General features: G+C 41.1%; 1 protein-coding gene across 2 annotated transcripts in view; it reads left to right on the top strand.

The window, feature by feature from the left end:
• Positions 1-17177, top strand: part of tyk2 (tyrosine kinase 2) — a 47369-nt gene extending 30192 nt beyond the window's left edge. For both annotated transcript variants that reach the window (XM_061905109.1, XM_061905108.1), the window contains exons 13-25: positions 17-181; positions 253-340; positions 2846-2973; positions 3157-3292; positions 6886-7037; positions 8214-8358; positions 8435-8526; positions 8597-8783; positions 13263-13381; positions 13467-13639; positions 14622-14739; positions 14819-14929; positions 15548-17177. In XM_061905109.1, coding sequence (XP_061761093.1) covers positions 17-181; positions 253-340; positions 2846-2973; positions 3157-3292; positions 6886-7037; positions 8214-8358; positions 8435-8526; positions 8597-8783; positions 13263-13381; positions 13467-13639; positions 14622-14739; positions 14819-14929; positions 15548-15697 — 1764 coding nt within the window. In that variant the 3' untranslated portion in view covers positions 15698-17177. The remainder of the gene's footprint in view (positions 1-16; positions 182-252; positions 341-2845; positions 2974-3156; positions 3293-6885; positions 7038-8213; positions 8359-8434; positions 8527-8596; positions 8784-13262; positions 13382-13466; positions 13640-14621; positions 14740-14818; positions 14930-15547) is intronic.
• Positions 17178-18791: the final 1614 nt, after the last annotated feature.

Below are 18791 nucleotides of genomic sequence, written 5' to 3'. Positions count from 1 at the left end.
TGGGCTTTATGGACAGGGATGTCATATGGGTTATGGGACCAGAACCAAAATCTACTCGGGACAGCTGCAAGTCGGGGGAGGAGGAGAAGAGGAGTTAGAGGACGAGGGGAGCGGGGATGGACGGCAAGTTGTGCGAGTGGTGCTGAAGGTTCTGGAACAGAGCCATGAAGAAATCAGATTTGTAAGCAGCCATGACACTGATGTTGTCCTCTTATCATAAACTAAAACTCATACTTGCTGTCCACTTTTCAGGCTTTCTTTGAAACGGCCAGCTTCTTGAGCCAAATGTCTCACCGTCACCTGGTCCTCATGTACGGCCTGTCTGTCAACGGATCTGAAAGTGAGAGCACACACACACACACACACACACACACACACACACACATCGCTTAAAGGGGACCTATGATGATTTTAATCTACATTTTAAACACTTCTTGTGGTCTAGATCAGTGGTTCTCAAAACTTTTGTCACCAAGTACCGCCTCAGAAAACACTTCGCTCTTCAAGTACCACCATGATGACAACATTAAATACAGTAGTGTAGTAGACCTAAGTATTCATCAAGTACCACCATGATGACAACATTAAATACAGTAGTGTAGTAGACCTAAGTATTCATTAAGTACCACCATGATGACAACATTAAATACAGTAGTGTAGTAGACCTAAGTATTCATCAAGTACCACCATGATGACAACATTAAATACAGTAGTGTAGTAGACCTAAGTATTCATTAAGTACCACCATGATGACAACATTAAATACAGTAGTGTAGTAGACCTAAGTATTCATTAAGTACCACCATGATGACAACATTAAATACAGTAGTGTAGTAGACCTAAGTATTCATTAAGTACCACCATAATGACAACATTAAAAACAGTAGTGTAGTTGACCAAAGTATTCATTAAGTACCACCATAATGACAACATTAAATACAGTAGTGTAGTAGACCTAAGTATTCATTAAGTACCACCATAATGACAACATTAAATACAGTAGTGTAGTAGACCTAAGTATTCATTAAGTACCACCATGATGACAACATTAAATACAGTAGTGTAGTAGACCTAAGTATTCATTAAGTACCACCATGATGACAACATTAAATACAGTAGTGTAGTAGACCTAAGTATTCATTAAGTACCACCATGATGACAACATTAAATACAGTAGTGTAGTAGACCTAAGTATTCATTAAGTACCACCATAATGACAACATTAAAAACAGTAGTGTAGTTGACCAAAGTATTCATTAAGTACCACCATAATGACAACATTAAATACAGTAGTGTAGTAGACCTAAGTATTCATTAAGTACCACCATAATGACAACATTAAATACATTAATGTAGTAGACCTAAGTATTCATTAAGTACCACCATCATGACAACATTAAATACAGTAGTGTAGTAGACCTAAGTATTCATTAAGTACCACCATGATGACAACATTAAATACAGTAGTGTAGTAGACCTAAGTATTCATTAAGTACCACCATGATGACAACATTAAATACAGTAGTGTAGTAGACCTAAGTATTCATTAAGTACCACCATAATGACAACATTAAAAACAGTAGTGTAGTTGACCAAAGTATTCATTAAGTACCACCATAATGACAACATTAAATACAGTAGTGTAGTAGACCTAAGTATTCATTAAGTACCACCATAATGACAACATTAAATACAGTAGTGTAGTAGACCTAAGTATTCATTAAGTACCACCATGATGACAACATTAAATACAGTAGTGTAGTAGACCTAAGTATTCATTAAGTACCACCATGATGACAACATTAAATACAGTAGTGTAGTAGACCTAAGTATTCATTAAGTACCACCATGATGACAACATTAAATACAGTAGTGTAGTAGACCTAAGTATTCATTAAGTACCACCATAATGACAACATTAAAAACAGTAGTGTAGTTGACCAAAGTATTCATTAAGTACCACCATAATGACAACATTAAATACAGTAGTGTAGTAGACCTAAGTATTCATTAAGTACCACCATAATGACAACATTAAATACATTAATGTAGTAGACCTAAGTATTCATTAAGTACCACCATCATGACAACATTAAATACAGTAGTGTAGTAGGCATAAGTATTCATTAAGTACCACCATAAAGACAACATTAAATACAGCAGTATAGTAGACCTAAGTGTTCATTAAGTACCACCATAATGACAACATTAAATACAGTAGTGTAGTAGACCTAAGTATTCATTAAGTACCACCATCATGACAACATTAAATACAGCAGTGTAGTAGACCTAAGTATTCATTAAGTACCACCATAAAGACAACATTAAATACAGTAGTGTAGTAGACCTAAGTGTTCATTAAGTACCACCATAATGACAACATTAAATACAGTAGTGTAGTAGACCTAAGTATTCATTAAGTACCACCATCATGACAACATCAAATACAGTAGTGTAGTAGACCTAAGTATTCATTAAGTACCACCATCATGACAACATTAAATACAGTAGTGTAGTACACCTAAGTATTCATTAAGTACCACCATAAAGACAACATTAAATACAGTAGTGTAGTAGACCTAAGTATTCATTAAGTACCACCATAATGACAACATTAAATACAGTAGTGTAGTACACCTAAGTATTCATTAAGTACCACCATAAAGACAACATTAAATACAGTAGTGTAGTAGACCTGGTCTTAAATTATTTTCAAGATGGTTTTAAATTTGACATGTTGAAACCTGCAGGAGTCGTATCAATAGCACCTATGTGAACTGAGGACACTATTTGTTTCAGTACCACAGAGACAACTGATGACATGATGAATTATTTTCTGTTGCAGACATCGTGGTTGAGGAGTTTGTGGAATTTGGTCCCTTGGATGTTTTCCTTCGCAGAGAGAAAGGCAAAGTGACTCCTGGCTGGAAATGTATTGCTGCAAAACAGCTGGCCAGTGCGCTGAATTATCTGGTGAGTGGCCTCCAGGTCATTGCAAGTCTCTGTAATCACAGCTAAGTGAACTCTTGGAAGAGCGTGCTTGCTTTCCAGCAAGTCTAAATGAGATTACTGCAGTGATTGAAAGCTGATTCAGTGTTGGCAGACTTGTCTCAGTGGCTGCTTTTGTATGGATGGCTAACTCCAGCATGGTTGTAGGCGGCTCAAGGTCGTGTTCATGGAAACGTTTGTGCCAGGAACATCCTTGTGGCAAGACCAGGTCTGGAGCAAGGTGCATCCCCTCTTGTCAAGCTGAGTGACCCAGGAATTGCCCTCCATTTGCTTTCCAGAGAAGGTCAGTACTACTACCTAAAATAACATCAAATCTCTCATCATATTTGCCTAAAGTGCAAAGAAGGCAAGTGTCGATTGAAAAGAAGATGTTGTATCATATTTGACAACTACTTACTCTGATATTGTCCTAGAGTGCATGACAAAGCAGCTTTTTTGACTTGTTGTAGCGGTGTAGCGTGCAAGGACGGGAGTGGAAGAAGTGTCAAAAGATGGCGCTAACTGTTTTAATGACATTCACACTTCAATCAATAATGGAGTAGCATCTCCTCATCCGGAAACAACAACGCCCGAAATGTGTCCCGTGAAAAACCGTCCGACCGGAACTCTCTAATAACTAAAGTTCCTTGGGTGAATAATGTAAACTCAGTACACCGGTATGTTTTAGTGCTTTCATGGTGAGTTTACTGACAGATATAAGTACAAACTTTACACTACTTTGTATTAGAAATGGCAACAGTGGAGGATGAATGTCACATGACAAGAAGATAGAGAAAAAGAAGAAGCACGGACTACAATATTTCAGGACTTCTGCAGATCCCAAATACAGATGAGCAGGTACCAGAAGGCTTTTGCATAATATTGTGAAACAAAACGCCAGATATTTCTTACTTTATACACACCCCATAATAATACTCCTATGTTGTAGCACATCAAACAGAGCAGTCTACACATATGTCTTATGTGTGACTGCCATCTACTGGTCACACTTATTACCCCATGTAAAATAGCATGGAGTTGGGTAAGCTCAACCAAACTTACTCCTTACATCAGGCACACTGGGTTATAAGCACTGTCGAGTTTTGAGGAAAAAAAGGATTTTAGTCTGGAAAATAGGGTATATTTATTCATGTGCAGTAAAAGTTAGCTGAACATGAACAGTATATGTCCGTAAACAGCTGTGGAAGGCTTTTGTTATTTAATTGTCCCGGTAGCAGCATGCTTGATGCAGCGCTAACGTTGTGCTTAATTGAGCACACACTTTTATTACGGCTGTCTAACATTGCCTTTTCAAAATAGGAGAAATCTCCTGGGAAAGTTGGTAAAAATATGGGATTTCTCTACATCACAAGCACTTGCTAGCTCCTCGTTTTTATACTGCCAAATACATTTATGGATTTAATACATTTTAAGGTTTCCTCAAAAGGAACCCTAAAATATTGCTAGCATTAAGTAAAAAACATTCATGCATTTTATAGTTGAGACATTTTTCAAGCTGGCTGACATCATTTCTTCCTGAATATTCCAGGAAGCATGACAATGTGTGAGCTTCTTCACTCATACAACGAGTCTTCTATTCGTCTAAATATTTACACAAAGTTTAGATTTTTTGCCAGAAATATTTTCCTTTCGTCTTCATGTCCATCCATCTCCGTCACGTTATTATTGGACTGAATCATGGAACATGAAACGCTCCTTTAATGAGCCGAGTGTGGCGGACAAAGGCTTGGTCGCTGCAGTAGTGCAACAAACAAAACACAACCGTGAAGGCAACAGAAAAGAAGGACAAAAACTGGATTCTCCAGGGGGAAAAAAGTAGAGTTGTGACAGGTAAGCAAATTAGATGTACTGCAGGAGGGAGAAAGTGGCTGTGTTATTATCCATCTACTGTGGTGAAGGGATTAATATCCTCCATTTCTGGGTGGAACCTGAGTGAGACGAAGAGTAGGGGGTTAATCATTTTGTGATGCAGTCTGCTGAAAATAGTGGAAAGCACAACTCTACATAGCAACCAACGCTGTGATCAAAGTTGGAATTGCCACAAAAACATTTTCAGATATACAACGCTCTACTGCCACCTGGCGGCTAAAGTGGTTCATGCGCCTCCCAACTCGTCACGTTTCATGTGTCAGCTAAACTGTGATGAATGGGGCCGAATGTATCCTCTTCCTACTGTACTTCACAAATTATATACCTGTATTAAGATTGTATGGTATAGCGATACTAGTATGATGTTGCGATACTAATGAATCAAAAAATGGTACTATACACTGTTTAAAAAGTGCTGTTTCCCAATGGGCATGACATTGCTGGGTTTTTCCAGCAGAGGAGCATGTTCGGCAGCGCACAATCATGAAGTACACTGTGTGTAGACAGAAAAGGGAGAATGTACGCATTTTGATGTAAAAAGTCAAGATAAAAGTGAAGTTATAAGACTGCAACACCCTCAGGAGGAGCTGCTTTAAAACATGCAGCTAACATCCATCCACAGTGTTTTAGCTACTTCTAAATCACTAATCCTGGCGGCAAAGCAAGTTCTATTATCACTGGAGGATGAGGAATAGCTAAACATGCTTCACTACACACCGTAGGAGGATACAATAGCTCACCGCCGTCACAATGTGAACAACATCCACTGTAATGATACCAAGTACAGGAGTGTATCTATTTGATACTACTATGATTACATCAATATTTTTAGCATCACAAAATCTTTTTATTTTTTTTTATTTTAAATGTATATTATGTTTATAAAGTCAGTAAATACGTCCCTGGACACATGAAGACTTTGAATATCACCAATGTATGATCCTGTAACTACTTGGTATCGACATGATCCATTCCTAAATGTGTGGTATCATCCAAAACTAATATCAAGTATCAAGGAAGACAAAAATAAGTGATTATTACATTTTAACTGAAGTGTAGATAGAACATGTTAAAACAGAAAACAGTGTGACACCTACCCTTTACATCAGTATTTCTTAATTATATTATTAGTTTATTAGGTAATACATTTCATTGTATGATCCTGTAACTACTTGGTATCGAATCGATACCTAAATGTGTGGTATCATCCAAAACTAATGTCAAGTATCAAAGAAGAGAAGAATAAGTGATTATTACATTTGAACAGAAGTGTAGATAGAACATGTTAAAAGAGAAAATAAGCAGATATTAACAGTAAATGAACAAGTAGAGTAATGATCAATTTTTACAGTTTGTCCCTCATAATGTGTATAAAATAGTAGGTGTATAAATGACAGACTAATTAGGAGTCTTTGTTTGTTTACTTGCTACTAAAAGACAAGTTGCCTAGTATGTTCAACATTTTATTGAAGGACTAAATGACAATAATAAACATATGTTTCATCTACACTAACATTTCTTGTTAAATTAAAGCCAATAATGACATTTTTGTGATCCATGTGATTTAGAAAAGTGTTAAAGTATAGAAATACATTTTGGTACCGGGACCAAAATATTGGTACCTTGATTTGTATATATCAGTGATATACTATATATATATTAAATGGTGTATACATTGTATCTACTGATGTTGTAGTTACAGTCACACATCAAAATGCCATAAATCAGCACTGATAACTACTGGATCCTACTCCTGTAACACATCCAGGACTGCAGTACTTAGCTGCACCACAAGGTTGTGTACTCACTGAGGCTTGCTCAGAAGCTTATGGCTGGATTTTGAGTCAACTTTCAGGAAATGTCATAAATGTGACTAAGAGCAAGTGATTACATTACAGATCACCTTTTGGATTGAGGATTTTCCTTCGGCTTCTGTGCCGTCAGGAAATGGGGTCAGGCGCTCTCTTTTTCTAGTTTGCTCATTCAAGCGACCGTCCTCCATTGCAGAGCGACTTGAGCGTATTCCCTGGATGGCTCCCGAGTGCGTCGGGGGGGACGTGCCCGTGGGCCCCGGGGCCGACCAGTGGGGCTTCGGGGTGACCCTGATGGAGATCTTCAACGACGGCGATCTTCCCCTCAGCGGTGACACGCGGCGTGAGGTGGGCTGCATGAGGCTGCGTGAGGCTGCGTGAGGCTGCGTGAGGCTGCGCGAGGCTGCGTGAGGCTGCGTGAGGCTGCGTGAGGCTGCATGAGACTGCATGAGACTGCATGAGGCTGCATGAGACTGCATGAGGCTGCATGAGGCTGCGTGAGGCTGCATGAGACTGCATGAGGCTGCATGAGGCTGCATGAGGCTGCGTGAGGCTGCATGAGACTGCATGAGGCTGCATGAGGCTGCGTGAGGCTGCGTGAGACTGCGGGAGGCTGCATGAGACTGCGGGAGGCTGCATGAGACTGCATGAGGCTGCATGAGGCTGCATGAGACTGCGTGAGGCTGCGTGAGGCTGCGTGAGGCTGCGTGAGGCTGCGTGAGGCTGCGTGAGGCTGCGTGAGGCTGCATGAGGCTGCGTGAGACTGCGTGAGGCTGCGTGAGGCTGCGTGAGGCTGCGTGAGGCTGCGTGAGGCTGCGTGAGGCTGCGTGAGGCTGCGTGAGGCTGCGTGAGACTGCGTGAGACTGCGGGAGGCTGCGTGAGACTGCGTGAGGCTGCGTGAGGCTGCGTGAGGCTGCGTGAGGCTGCGTGAGGCTGCGTGAGACTGCATGAGGCTGCGGGAGGCTGCATGAGACTGCGGGAGGCTGCATGAGACTGCATGAGGCTGCATGAGGCTGCGTGAGACTGCGTGAGGCTGCGTGAGGCTGCGTGAGGCTGCGTGAGGCTGCGTGAGGCTGCGTGAGGCTGCGTGAGGCTGCGTGAGGCTGCGTGAGGCTGCGTGAGGCTGCGTGAGGCTGCGTGAGACTGCGTGAGGCTGCGTGAGGCTGCGTGAGGCTGCGTGAGGCTGCGTGAGGCTGCGTGAGGCTGCGTGAGACTGCATGAGGCTGCGTGAGACTGCGTGAGGCTGCGTGAGGCTGCGTGAGGCTGCGTGAGGCTGCGTGAGGCTGCGGGAGGCTGCGTGAGGCTGCGTGAGGCTGCGTGAGGCTGCGTGAGGCTGCGTGAGGCTGCGTGAGGCTGCGTGAGGCTGCGTGAGGCTGCGTGAGGCTGCGGGAGGCTGCATGAGACTGCATGAGACTGCGCGAGGCTGCATGAGACTGCATGAGACTGCATGAGACTGCATGAGACTGCGCGAGGCTGCATGAGACTGCATCCGTCCACACTGTAATGACTGACCTGCGTCCACAGGAGGAGTTCTACCTGCAGCCGGGGTGGTCCTTACCCTCCTCCCCCCAGCTGGCGGGCTTCATCAGCAAATGTCTGAGCCGGCAACCCTCAGACAGACCTTCCTTCTGCTCTCTGCTCAGAGACCTCATGGACATCATCAACACCAGTGTGTCCTTAAATCGCTCTTTAAAAGATGATCACCTTTTTGGCTTGCATTTAATCACGTCCCCTCCTCTGCACAGACCCTGATATATCCCCCAGTGGACCCCCCTCCAAGGCCCAAGACACCTTCTTCCAAAAACGTTTCCTGAAATTCAAAAGGGAGTTAGGAAAGGTGCGTTTTACTGTCAGCTCCTCTTTTTTGTTCCCCCACCCCTTCCTGGGCTCACGTGCTCCGTCTGCAGGGTAATTTTGGAAAGGTGAGCCTGTACATGTACGACCCGGCCAACGACGGGCAAGGTGAGCTGCTGGCCGTCAAGGCTTTAAAGCAGGAGAACGCTCACCTGTCCAAGGGCTGGCTGAAGGAGATCGACATCCTCAAGTCGCTCGATCACCAAAACATTGTCAAGTACAGAGGACGGACAGAAATAGGTGAGTCCTTGCTAAAAGTTCAGAATGCTCATTTCCCTCCTTAGAAATCACCTGTGGCTCGTCTGCATGATTTATATTCAAGCTTGTTCCGCCCAGGCCTGCATACGGAAAACATGACATATGAATAGAAACATGTGCAAAAGCAGTGAAGTTGTCACCTTGTGTAAATGCTAAATAAAAAGACAATACAACACATTATTTTCAACTTATATTCAATTGAATAGACTGCAAAGACAAGATATTTCATCTTCACAATGAAAAGCTTTCTTATTTTTTGCAAATAATATAATAATACTTATAATAATCATGAAGTTAGAATGTAATGGCAGCAACACATGTCAAAAAAGGCATTTTTACCAGTGTGTTACATGGCCTTTCCTTTGAACAACACTCAGTGCAGGTTTGGGAACTGAGGAGACACATTTTTGAAGTGGAATTCTTTCCCATTCTTGCTTGATGTACAGCTTAAGTTGTTCAACAGTCTCCTGCCTCATATTTTGGCCTGCACACATTTTCAATGTCTGGACTACAGGCAGGCCAGTCTAGTACCTGCGCTCTTTAACTATACTGTTGTAACACCTGGCTTGGCATTGTCTTGCTGAAATAAGCAGGGGCGTCCATGATAACGTTGCTTGGATGGCAACATATGTTGCTCCAAAAGCTGTATGTACCTTTCAGCATTAATGGTGCCTTCACAGATGTGTAAGTTAGCCATGCCTTGGCCACTAATACACCCCCATACCATCACACATGCTGCCTAGAACACTTTCACCCTACAACAATCACTAATACACCCCCATACCATCACACATGCTGCCTAGAACACTTTCACCCTACAACAATCACTAATACACCCCCATACCATCACACATGCTGCCTAGAACACTTTCACCCTACAACAATCACTAATACACCCCCATACCATCACACATGCTGACTAGAACACTTTCACCCTACAACAATCACTAATACACCCCCATACCATCACACATGCTGACTACAACACTTTCACCCTACAACAATCACTAATACACCCCCATACCATCACACATGCTGACTACAACACTTTCACCCTACAACAATCACTAATACACCCCCATACCATCACACATGCTGACTACAACACTTTCACCCTACAACAATCACTAATACACCCCCATACCATCACACATGCTGCCTGGTTGGTTCTTTTCCTCTTTCTTCCACAGTTTCCAAAAACAATTTCAAATGTGGACTCATCAGACCATAGAACGCTTTTCCGCTTTGCATCAGTCGATCTTAGATGAACTCGGGCCCAGCAAAGCATTTCTGGGTGTTGTTGATAAATGGCTTTGGCTTTGCATAGTACAGTTTTAACTTGAACTTACAGATGTAGCGACCAACTGTAGTTACTGACAGTGGTTTTCTGTAGTGTTCATGACCCCATGAGGTGATATCCTTTACACATTGATGTGGCTTTTTGATGCAGTAGGTGCATAATATCATGGCTTATGTGCAGTGATTTCTCCAGATTGTCTGAACCTTTAGATAATATTACGAAGCGTAGATGGTGAAATCCCTAAATTCCTTGCAATAGCTGCTTGAGAAATGTTCTTCTTAAACAATTTGCTCAGGCATTTGTTGACAAAGTGGTGACCCTCACCCCGTCCTTGTTTGTGAATAACTGAGCATTTCATGGAAGCTGCTTTTATAGCCAATCATGGCACCCACCTGTTCCCAATTAGCCTGTTCACCTGTGGGATGTTCCAAATAAGTCTTTGATGAGCATCCCTCAACTTTCTCACTCTTTTTTGCCACTTGTCCCAGTTTTTTTGAAACATGTTGCAGGCATCAAATTCCAAATGAGCTAATATTTGCAAACAATAACACAATTTTCCAGTGTGAAGATGAAATATCTTGTCTTTGCAGTCTATTCAATTGAATATAAGCTGAAAAGGATTTGTTGTATTCTCTTTTTATTTACCTTTTACACAACCTGACAACTTCACTGCTTTGGGGCTTTGTACAATAAACACAATGTAGGTGAAATATTTAAGGGGCATTCCACCCAAATGATTACAGAAAATAAAATGTATAAAGGAATAATAAAATGAACTGCCACATACTGTTTTAGTCCTGCACATTGATCTGATTGGACATTTAATAGATAATACTTAAAAGTTTAATTGAATTAACGTGAACACTAACAAAATAACATTTATTTTCTGTCCCTGCTTCCTGAAATGAGACTTTATCACAGTCAAATCATTTCAATCCTACAAAAGTTTTTTATTTTTGACATATAGTACAGGCCAAAAGTTTGGACACACCGTGTTTTCTTTATGTTCATGACTATTTACGTTGTAGATAGTCACATCAAAACTATGAATTGAATTGAATTGAATTATATTTATATAGCGCTTTTCTCTAGTGACTCAAAGCGCTTTACATAGTGAAACCCAATATCTAAGTTACATTTAAAGCAGCGTGGGTGGTACTGGGAGCAGGTGGGTAAAGTGTCTTGCCCAAGGACACAACGGCAGTGACTAGGATGGCAGAAGCGGGAATCGAACCGGCAACCCTCAAGTTGCTGGCACGGCCGCTCTACCAACCGAGCTATGCCGCCCCACAATCAACACATGAGGAGTTACGTACTTAACAAAAAAATAACTGAAAGCATGTTTTATATTATAGTTTCTTCAAAATTGCACATTGTACAAATAAGATCAAAAAATAAAACAACACAAGTACAGCAGTAAGGCAAAACATCATCGAAAAAAAGCTAACATTTTGACACTAATAGTAAACAAAAACACAAAGATTTGTCTTTAAATGACGTGATCTAGCCTATTTCCTTACAAATGTCACACTTCCACCATATTGAAGTTTGCTGCTGTTCTTTTTACAATGTAAAATATGTGACTTTATATAATACATGATAATACACCATATTAGTATATATTATATACCGTATATATAATATGTAAATATTACATATATGGTTTCTTTTGTGTTGCTACTATGGTACGTTTTTAGTTTACTTTATCATTTTAGTTTTCACCCTTTTGTGCCCTTGTGTGCATTGTCCTTTCCATCCTCCTCCTTTCCATCCTCTGTAACTGAGCTACCGTGTGGAACAATTTCCCTTGTGTATCCTTCAAGTGTGTTTAAGTCTAATTGACCCTTTTGAAACCGTTTTCAAGGAAGTAGTGGATTTCAAAGTACATGGTTTCAGTTTTTCATTTTCTAAAAATCATGGTATCGAGTATGAGAATCGTGGAATCTCACATGTATCGACTATTGACATTCTGGTATCGTGACAACCCGAGTCCCGAGTTACCATTCAGTCCTGTTAGCCCCAACACGTCACGACTCCTCTGGAGAAATACAAGTCGCATGGTGCACAGGAAGTTGCATCATTCACATCCTTTGCAGAAGTAATTATAGAAGTATTTATTGTCTCTGTATTCCATCATATTTCCACGGATTGCAAGATCTCGCAAAAGGTTTTTTTCCTACTGGAGAAACGGGAGCCTACTCATCATCTGTGCTCTGTTGTGGGACCGTAATACCATCTGATATCTGTCAGGTTCAAACACCAAATTATCTAGAAGCAAGGGATCAAATAGAGACAGGATTCAATTTAGCTGATGAGGAGAGTGCGTGTGGACTTGTACTCTCGTACAGTGTCACCCCACCGCTCTAAGGTACAAACGCCTCGCCTCATTTATTTGGGCATTTCCTGATTACATAGTTGCAGCTGCTTATAAGGGAAGGGGTCATAAAAAGCTGCTGCGCTGGGTCGTAAACAGTTGAAACAAAAAGGTGCTTGGAGCGGTGTCAGGTTTGCCTCCTCTCTGCTCGTAGATTTCAGGTCCTTCCTGTGGCAGTCCAATAGATCAAAGAAACCGACACCTCCACGGCGCATTCCATCGCACACAGTGGAGGTTTACAAGCCGTCCGCCTTTTCCTTGATAAGATCAAACAGAGCTTTTGTCTTCATGCAGGGTAACCTGAACTCACAGCAAACAAGTTGTGTGATAACTTATATACAATTATTCAGACAATGTCTTTATAGTATGTTAGGCCAATACTAAAGTAGAAATCATTAAACATCTCCCACAGATGATGGGAAGGCTCCTCTATCGCTGTGTCTCTTTTACTTCCGCTTCACTGACAAAGGAAAAAAACCTTTTGCAAGATATTGCAAAAAGTACATTTTTCCCTCCATGTATATTTCAATTATGACTGGAACGATAACAAATGTAAGAAAAAAACTAAAAGCTAGGTTTGTTTTGAGAAAGTCACAAGAAGCTTTGGCATGATGGCCCTCGTTGAAAAGACTGGAAGCAAGTAGTTGGATGTGAGGCTGAGGACCCCAAGAGTGTGACAAGAAGAACTGAGCTGCCAGACTTTAGGCTCACGTGCTTTATGTATTTGTCATTGTTGCCTTGAAGAAGGTGCATGTGCTAAAGATGCTGACTTGTTTGCCGCCACCAGGAGGACGAGCGCTGCACCTAATCATGGAGTACCTGACTCTGGGTAGTCTGGATAAGTTCCTCCAGAAGGGCGAACACAGCACATCTCAGTGCGTGCTCTTTGCCAAGCAGATCTGCCAGGTCAGCAGCTTTCAATTTGTCACGGCCAATTCTTCCACGGCTTGTCGCTGACCATCACGCACTCTTTTGTTGATGATTTTCTCAGGGGATGGAGTACTTGCACTCGCAGCGATACATCCATCGGGACCTCGCCGCCCGCAATATTCTAGTCGAGAGCAACACTTTGGTAAAGATCGGAGACTTTGGCCTCTCCAAGTACATCTCTGAGGACGACACCTACTACCGCGTGCGCGAGGGTGGTGATAGTCCTGTCTTCTGGTAAGCTGCTGTGCCCAAAGTATGCCCCAGAAATCTTTAGTTGCCAGCGTTGAGAAATAGGCTAATTAAGCTTCAAGCAGGTCTGTTCGACACAATCTTGCCAGAACTCTTCTTCAAACTTTTTCCACTGAGGTCCGCACTCTGAAAATAAGAAGGATGCTAGGGCTATTTGAATAGTTTTCCACTTTAAAACCAATACAATACATAGATTTTTTTTTTTTTTTACTTTCAATGCATAAATCCGTAGATTAATTTCAGATCTGTTTGCCGATATTAAGTTGTTGTTTTTATTTTACATGTACTTTCTGTAAAAGGAAACCCCTGTTTTTATGTCAAAAACACAATATATGCATTATTTTCCCTCGATATTGTCCAAGTGGAGAATTTGATGGAAAATCATTTGACCATTAAATAGGTCAATAATTCATAACAATATATATATATAAACAACAATGCTAGAACCACAAATAGCTGCCCCCAACAAGTAAAATAAATATAAAAAAATATATATAAAAACTAGAACAGCCTTATAGTTAGAACCAGCACACATATATCTAAATACAAGTTTTTGGGTTTTTTTAAAAAAGAAGGGTTTTTAAGCCTTTTTAAAAGCATCCACAGTCTGTGGTGCCCTCAGGTAGTCAGGGAGAGTGTTCCACAGACTGGGAGTGGAGGAGCACAAACTTCTCCAGGGTGTACCCTGAGTGCAGCTGGGATAGGCTCCAGCACCCCTTTGACAGGGACAAGCTGTAGAAATGTATGGATGGATGGATGACATATTAGCCATTCAGTGATGTAAAAATGTGAAATTGTTCTATATGAAGTCCAAATACTAGTGAAAGAAGTCCTGAGCCTCCTTAAAAGGTGTCCAACATAATAATGGGGTAGAAAAGTCCTCCTCAGGCTGCACACACACTTTTACAAATGGATAACTTGAAGCAAAGCGCTCTATTTTTTGCCCTCAAACATGCAAGTTTTTCAGGTATGCGCTGGAGTGCCTGAGAGAGAGCAGGTTCTCCTTTGCCTCCGACGTTTGGTCTTTTGGTGTGACGCTCTATGAGATTCTAACCCGCTGTGACCCCAACCAGAGCCCCCCGGTGGTACGTTGGCACACGTGTGTGTGTGTGTGTGTGTGTGTGTGTGTGTGTGTGTGTGTGTCTGACGCCATGTTGTCTGCAGACATTCCGTAAGATGTCAGGGCTGGCCCCTGAGCAGATGACGGAGATGGTGCTCATAGGTGTGTTAGAGCGACGGCGGCGCTTGCCTTGTCCCAAACTTTGCCTGCCTGAGGTAAGGAACATGTTGACATGCCTTTTATGGCCGTCTCCTACTTCACAATCTTGAATGTCTCCTACTTCACAATCTTGAATGTCTCCTCCTTCCTCCTTTTGAATGTCTCCTCCTTCCTCCTTTTGAATGTCTCCTCCTTCCTCCTTTTGAATGTCTCCTACTTCACAATCTTGAATGTCTCCTCCTTCCTCCTTTTGAATGTCTCCTACTTCACAATCTTGAATGTCTCCTCCTTCACAATCTTGAATGTCTCCTACTTCACAATCTTGAATGTCTCCTACTTCACAATCTTGAATGTCTCCTCCTTCACAATCTTGAATGTCTCCTACTTCACAATCTTGAATGTCTCCTCCTTCCTCCTTTTGAATGTCTCCTACTTCACAATCTTGAATGTCTCCTCCTTCACAATCTTGAATGTCTCCTACTTCACAATCTTGAATGTCTCCTCCTTCACAATCTTGAATGTCTCCTCCTTCACAATCTTGAATGTCTCCTCCTTCCTCCTTTTGAATGTCTCCTCCTTCACAATCTTGAATGTCTCCTCCTTCACAATCTTGAATGTCTCCTCCTTCACAATCTTGAATGTTTCCTCCTTCCTCCTTTTGAATGTTCCCACAGCTGCAGACGCTCATGGCTCAGTGTTGGCATGAAGAAGCTGCACAACGGCCATCCTTCAAGTTCCTCTTTGAGAAGCTGGAGAATGTCCGCCTCCAGTCAAACGTCTGCTTCTCTCTGGATGCCATCAGCGCTGCAGATCCACTTGTCTGAAGAACACCAAGGAAGGTTCTGCAAGGCTGGCAGAGTGACTTTGTGCCTAACCCAATGTCAATCTCCATGGCAACATGTGGGTGTGGCCTTTGCATGTTCTCCCGTGCTGGCATGGCAACATGCGTGTTTAGCTAGTGGGAATGCTTCTTCTTCTCTGGTGTAACAATTAGCCTGCCTAGCACCACCAAATATATAAAATATGTACATATGGGCTGTACAGTATACTGGTATAAGTATAGTACTGTGATACTAATGAATCATTAGTATCACACCCACTGCGCCCGTGTCGAAGTCACATGGTGACATTGCTGCTTTTACCAGCAGAGGAGCATGTTGGGCAGCGCACACACACAGAGTACTCCCAAGCAGACACAGGGTGTAGACAGAAAAGGGAGAATGGACGCAGATAAAGGTGAAGTTCTAACACTGAAACACCCTCAGGAAGAGCTGCTTTAACACATGCAGCTAACATCCATCCACAGTGTTTTAACTACTTCTAAATCACTAATCCTGGTCTCCATGGTGACAAATAAAGTAAGTAACCTTGGAAGGGACTACGCTTACTAGTGTGAGAGTCCGGCTGTGTCAGCAATTGATCCATCCCAAGTCCTGCAGAAACTGATGCGTGGTCACCTGACAATCTCTCCACGCAGCAGAAGGGAGCGGAGCAGAAAAGAGAGACGGCAGATCAACTGGTTTAAAGTGTTCTATTTAAAGGCTAGAGTATATAAATGAGTTTTAAAGTGGGACTTAAATGCTATGCTACTGCTGCATGTTGCCCACATACCAATGTGCTATGCATCCACAACAAAAACAAAACTGAAAAAAGTATCGTCATTGTTCCTGAAGACATGCACCTGGGGATAGGCCCCGCCCATCTCCAAATACATGCACCTGGAGATAGGCCCCTCCTACCTCCAAAGACATGCACCTGGGGATAGGCCCCTCCCACCTCCAAATACATGCACCTGGAGATAGGCCCCTCCTACCTCCAAAGACATGCACCTGGGGATAGGCCCCGCCCATCTCCAAATACATGCACCTGGAGATAGGCCCCTCTTACCTCCAAAGACATGCACCTGAGGCTAGGCCCCTCCCACTTCCAAAGACATGCACCTGGGGATAGGTTGATTGGCAACATTAAATAGTCCCTAGTGTGTGAATGTTGTCTATCTGTGATGAGGTGGCCACTTGTCCAGGGTGTACGCCGCCTTCCGCCCAAATGCTTAGATAGGCCCTAGCACCCCCCATGACCCCGAAAGGGACAAGCGGTTAAAAAAAAGGATGGATGGTTGTAAATATTTTTTAACGAGCCCAAAGTACTTTTTGTGTCTGCAAGTGATGCCTTCAAGAATACGGGAAGAAGATCAGCAAAGTGTTTACACCAATTAGGTTGTTTCATATTGTACATTTTAAAGCGTGGATTTTTGTATCTACCGTAAAGTACTTTCTTAATTTAATAAAATAGTTTTCCACATTTCCTTTTCTTCCCCCTGTGTGTTTTTGTGGTGTGGATTTTTTAAATGACTATTATTGATAAACAAACCAATCAAGGCACTTCCAACACATTTTAACATTACAGACACAAACAATCAACATCTTTAAGCAAAAAAAAAAAAGTTAAAAAGAGTTAAGTAGAGGATGATAGAAAAAAAAATATTAAAAACACAAAAAAACCTTAAATTTGAAACTATGATGAAGACGACAATTTAAGGATTTTTAGCCATTTTCCCAAATGAAATTTGAAATCATTATTTCAGTGAGCAAATTCAGGTTTCACTTCCAGAAATCATAAAATCCACTGAAGTTCACACATTGAAATGAAGATGCATTTGATCTGTTTTGACAGCATTTTACTGGAAATGTAAAAAACAGACAACTCTTTATTTGACCTTAGAATTCCGCCAATGAAGCTGCCAGTTTTATATTAGTAAACACGATGTTACCGTCGTGCCATTTACAGTAACACACTGTAAAGTCCACAGTTGTTTTTACAGTAATAAAACAATCTCAATCTGCACATTTTTACAGTAAAAAGCAACTTCCTATTCACAGTCAAAAAGTACCGTAAATGTGACTGGAATATATGTGACTGAGCTGCCAATTGTTTGCTTTGTTTTTGTGCAAAGTAGAACTGTGTTTGTTTTGATTGATTGATTGATTGAAACTTTTATTAGTAGATTGCACAGTACAGTACATATTTTATTAGTAGATTGCACAGTACAGTACATATTTTATTAGTAGATTGCACAGTACAGTACATATTTTATTAGTAGATTGCACAGTACAGTACATATTATTAGTAGATTGCACAGTACAGTACATATTCTGTACAATTGACCACTAAATGGTAACACCCCAATAACTTTTTCAACTTGTTTAAGTCGGGGTCCACGTTAATCAATTCATGGTGTTTTTGTGCAAAGTAGAACTGTTTGTTTTTATGCAAAGTAGAAGTTTGTTTTATTTTCGTGCAAAGTAAAACTGTGTTTGTTTTTGTGCAAAGTAAGTGTGTGTTTTTTTGTGCAAAGTAGAAGTTTGTTTGTTTTTGTGCAAAGTAAAAGTTTGCTTTTGTGCAAAGTAGAACTTTGTTTGTTTTTGTGCAAAGTGAAAGTTTGTTTATGTGCAAAAGTAAAAGTATGTTTGTTTTGTGCAAAGTAGAAGTTTGTTTTTTGCAAAATAGAAGTTTTTTTTTTGTGCAAAGTAAAAGTTTGTTTGTTTTTGTGCAAAGTAGAACTTTGTTTATGTGCCAAGTAGAACTTTGTTTGTTTTTGTGCAAATTAAAAGTTTATTTGTTTTTGTGGAAAGTAAAAGTTAGTTTTTGTGTAAAGTAGAAGTTTGTTTGTTTTTGTGCAAATTAAAAGTTTATTTGTTTTTGTGGAAAGTAAAAGTTAGTTTTTGTGCAAAGTAGAAGTTTGTTAGTTTTTGTGCAAAGTAAAAGTTTGTTTGTTTTTGTGCAAAGTAAAAGTTTGTTTGTTTTTGTGGAAAGTAAAAGTTAGTTTTTGTGCAATGTAGAAGTTTGTTTGTTTTTGTGCCAAGTATAAGTTTTTTGGGTTTTGTGGAAAGTAAAAGTTGTTTTTTGTGCAAAGTAGAA

The sequence above is a fragment of the Nerophis ophidion genome, linkage group LG07 (assembly GCF_033978795.1).
Source record: "Nerophis ophidion isolate RoL-2023_Sa linkage group LG07, RoL_Noph_v1.0, whole genome shotgun sequence".
Lineage (NCBI taxonomy): Eukaryota > Metazoa > Chordata > Actinopteri > Syngnathiformes > Syngnathidae > Nerophis > Nerophis ophidion.
The sequence above is the reverse complement of the archived record's forward strand: the minus strand, read 5'-3'. Positions and strand labels throughout refer to the sequence as shown.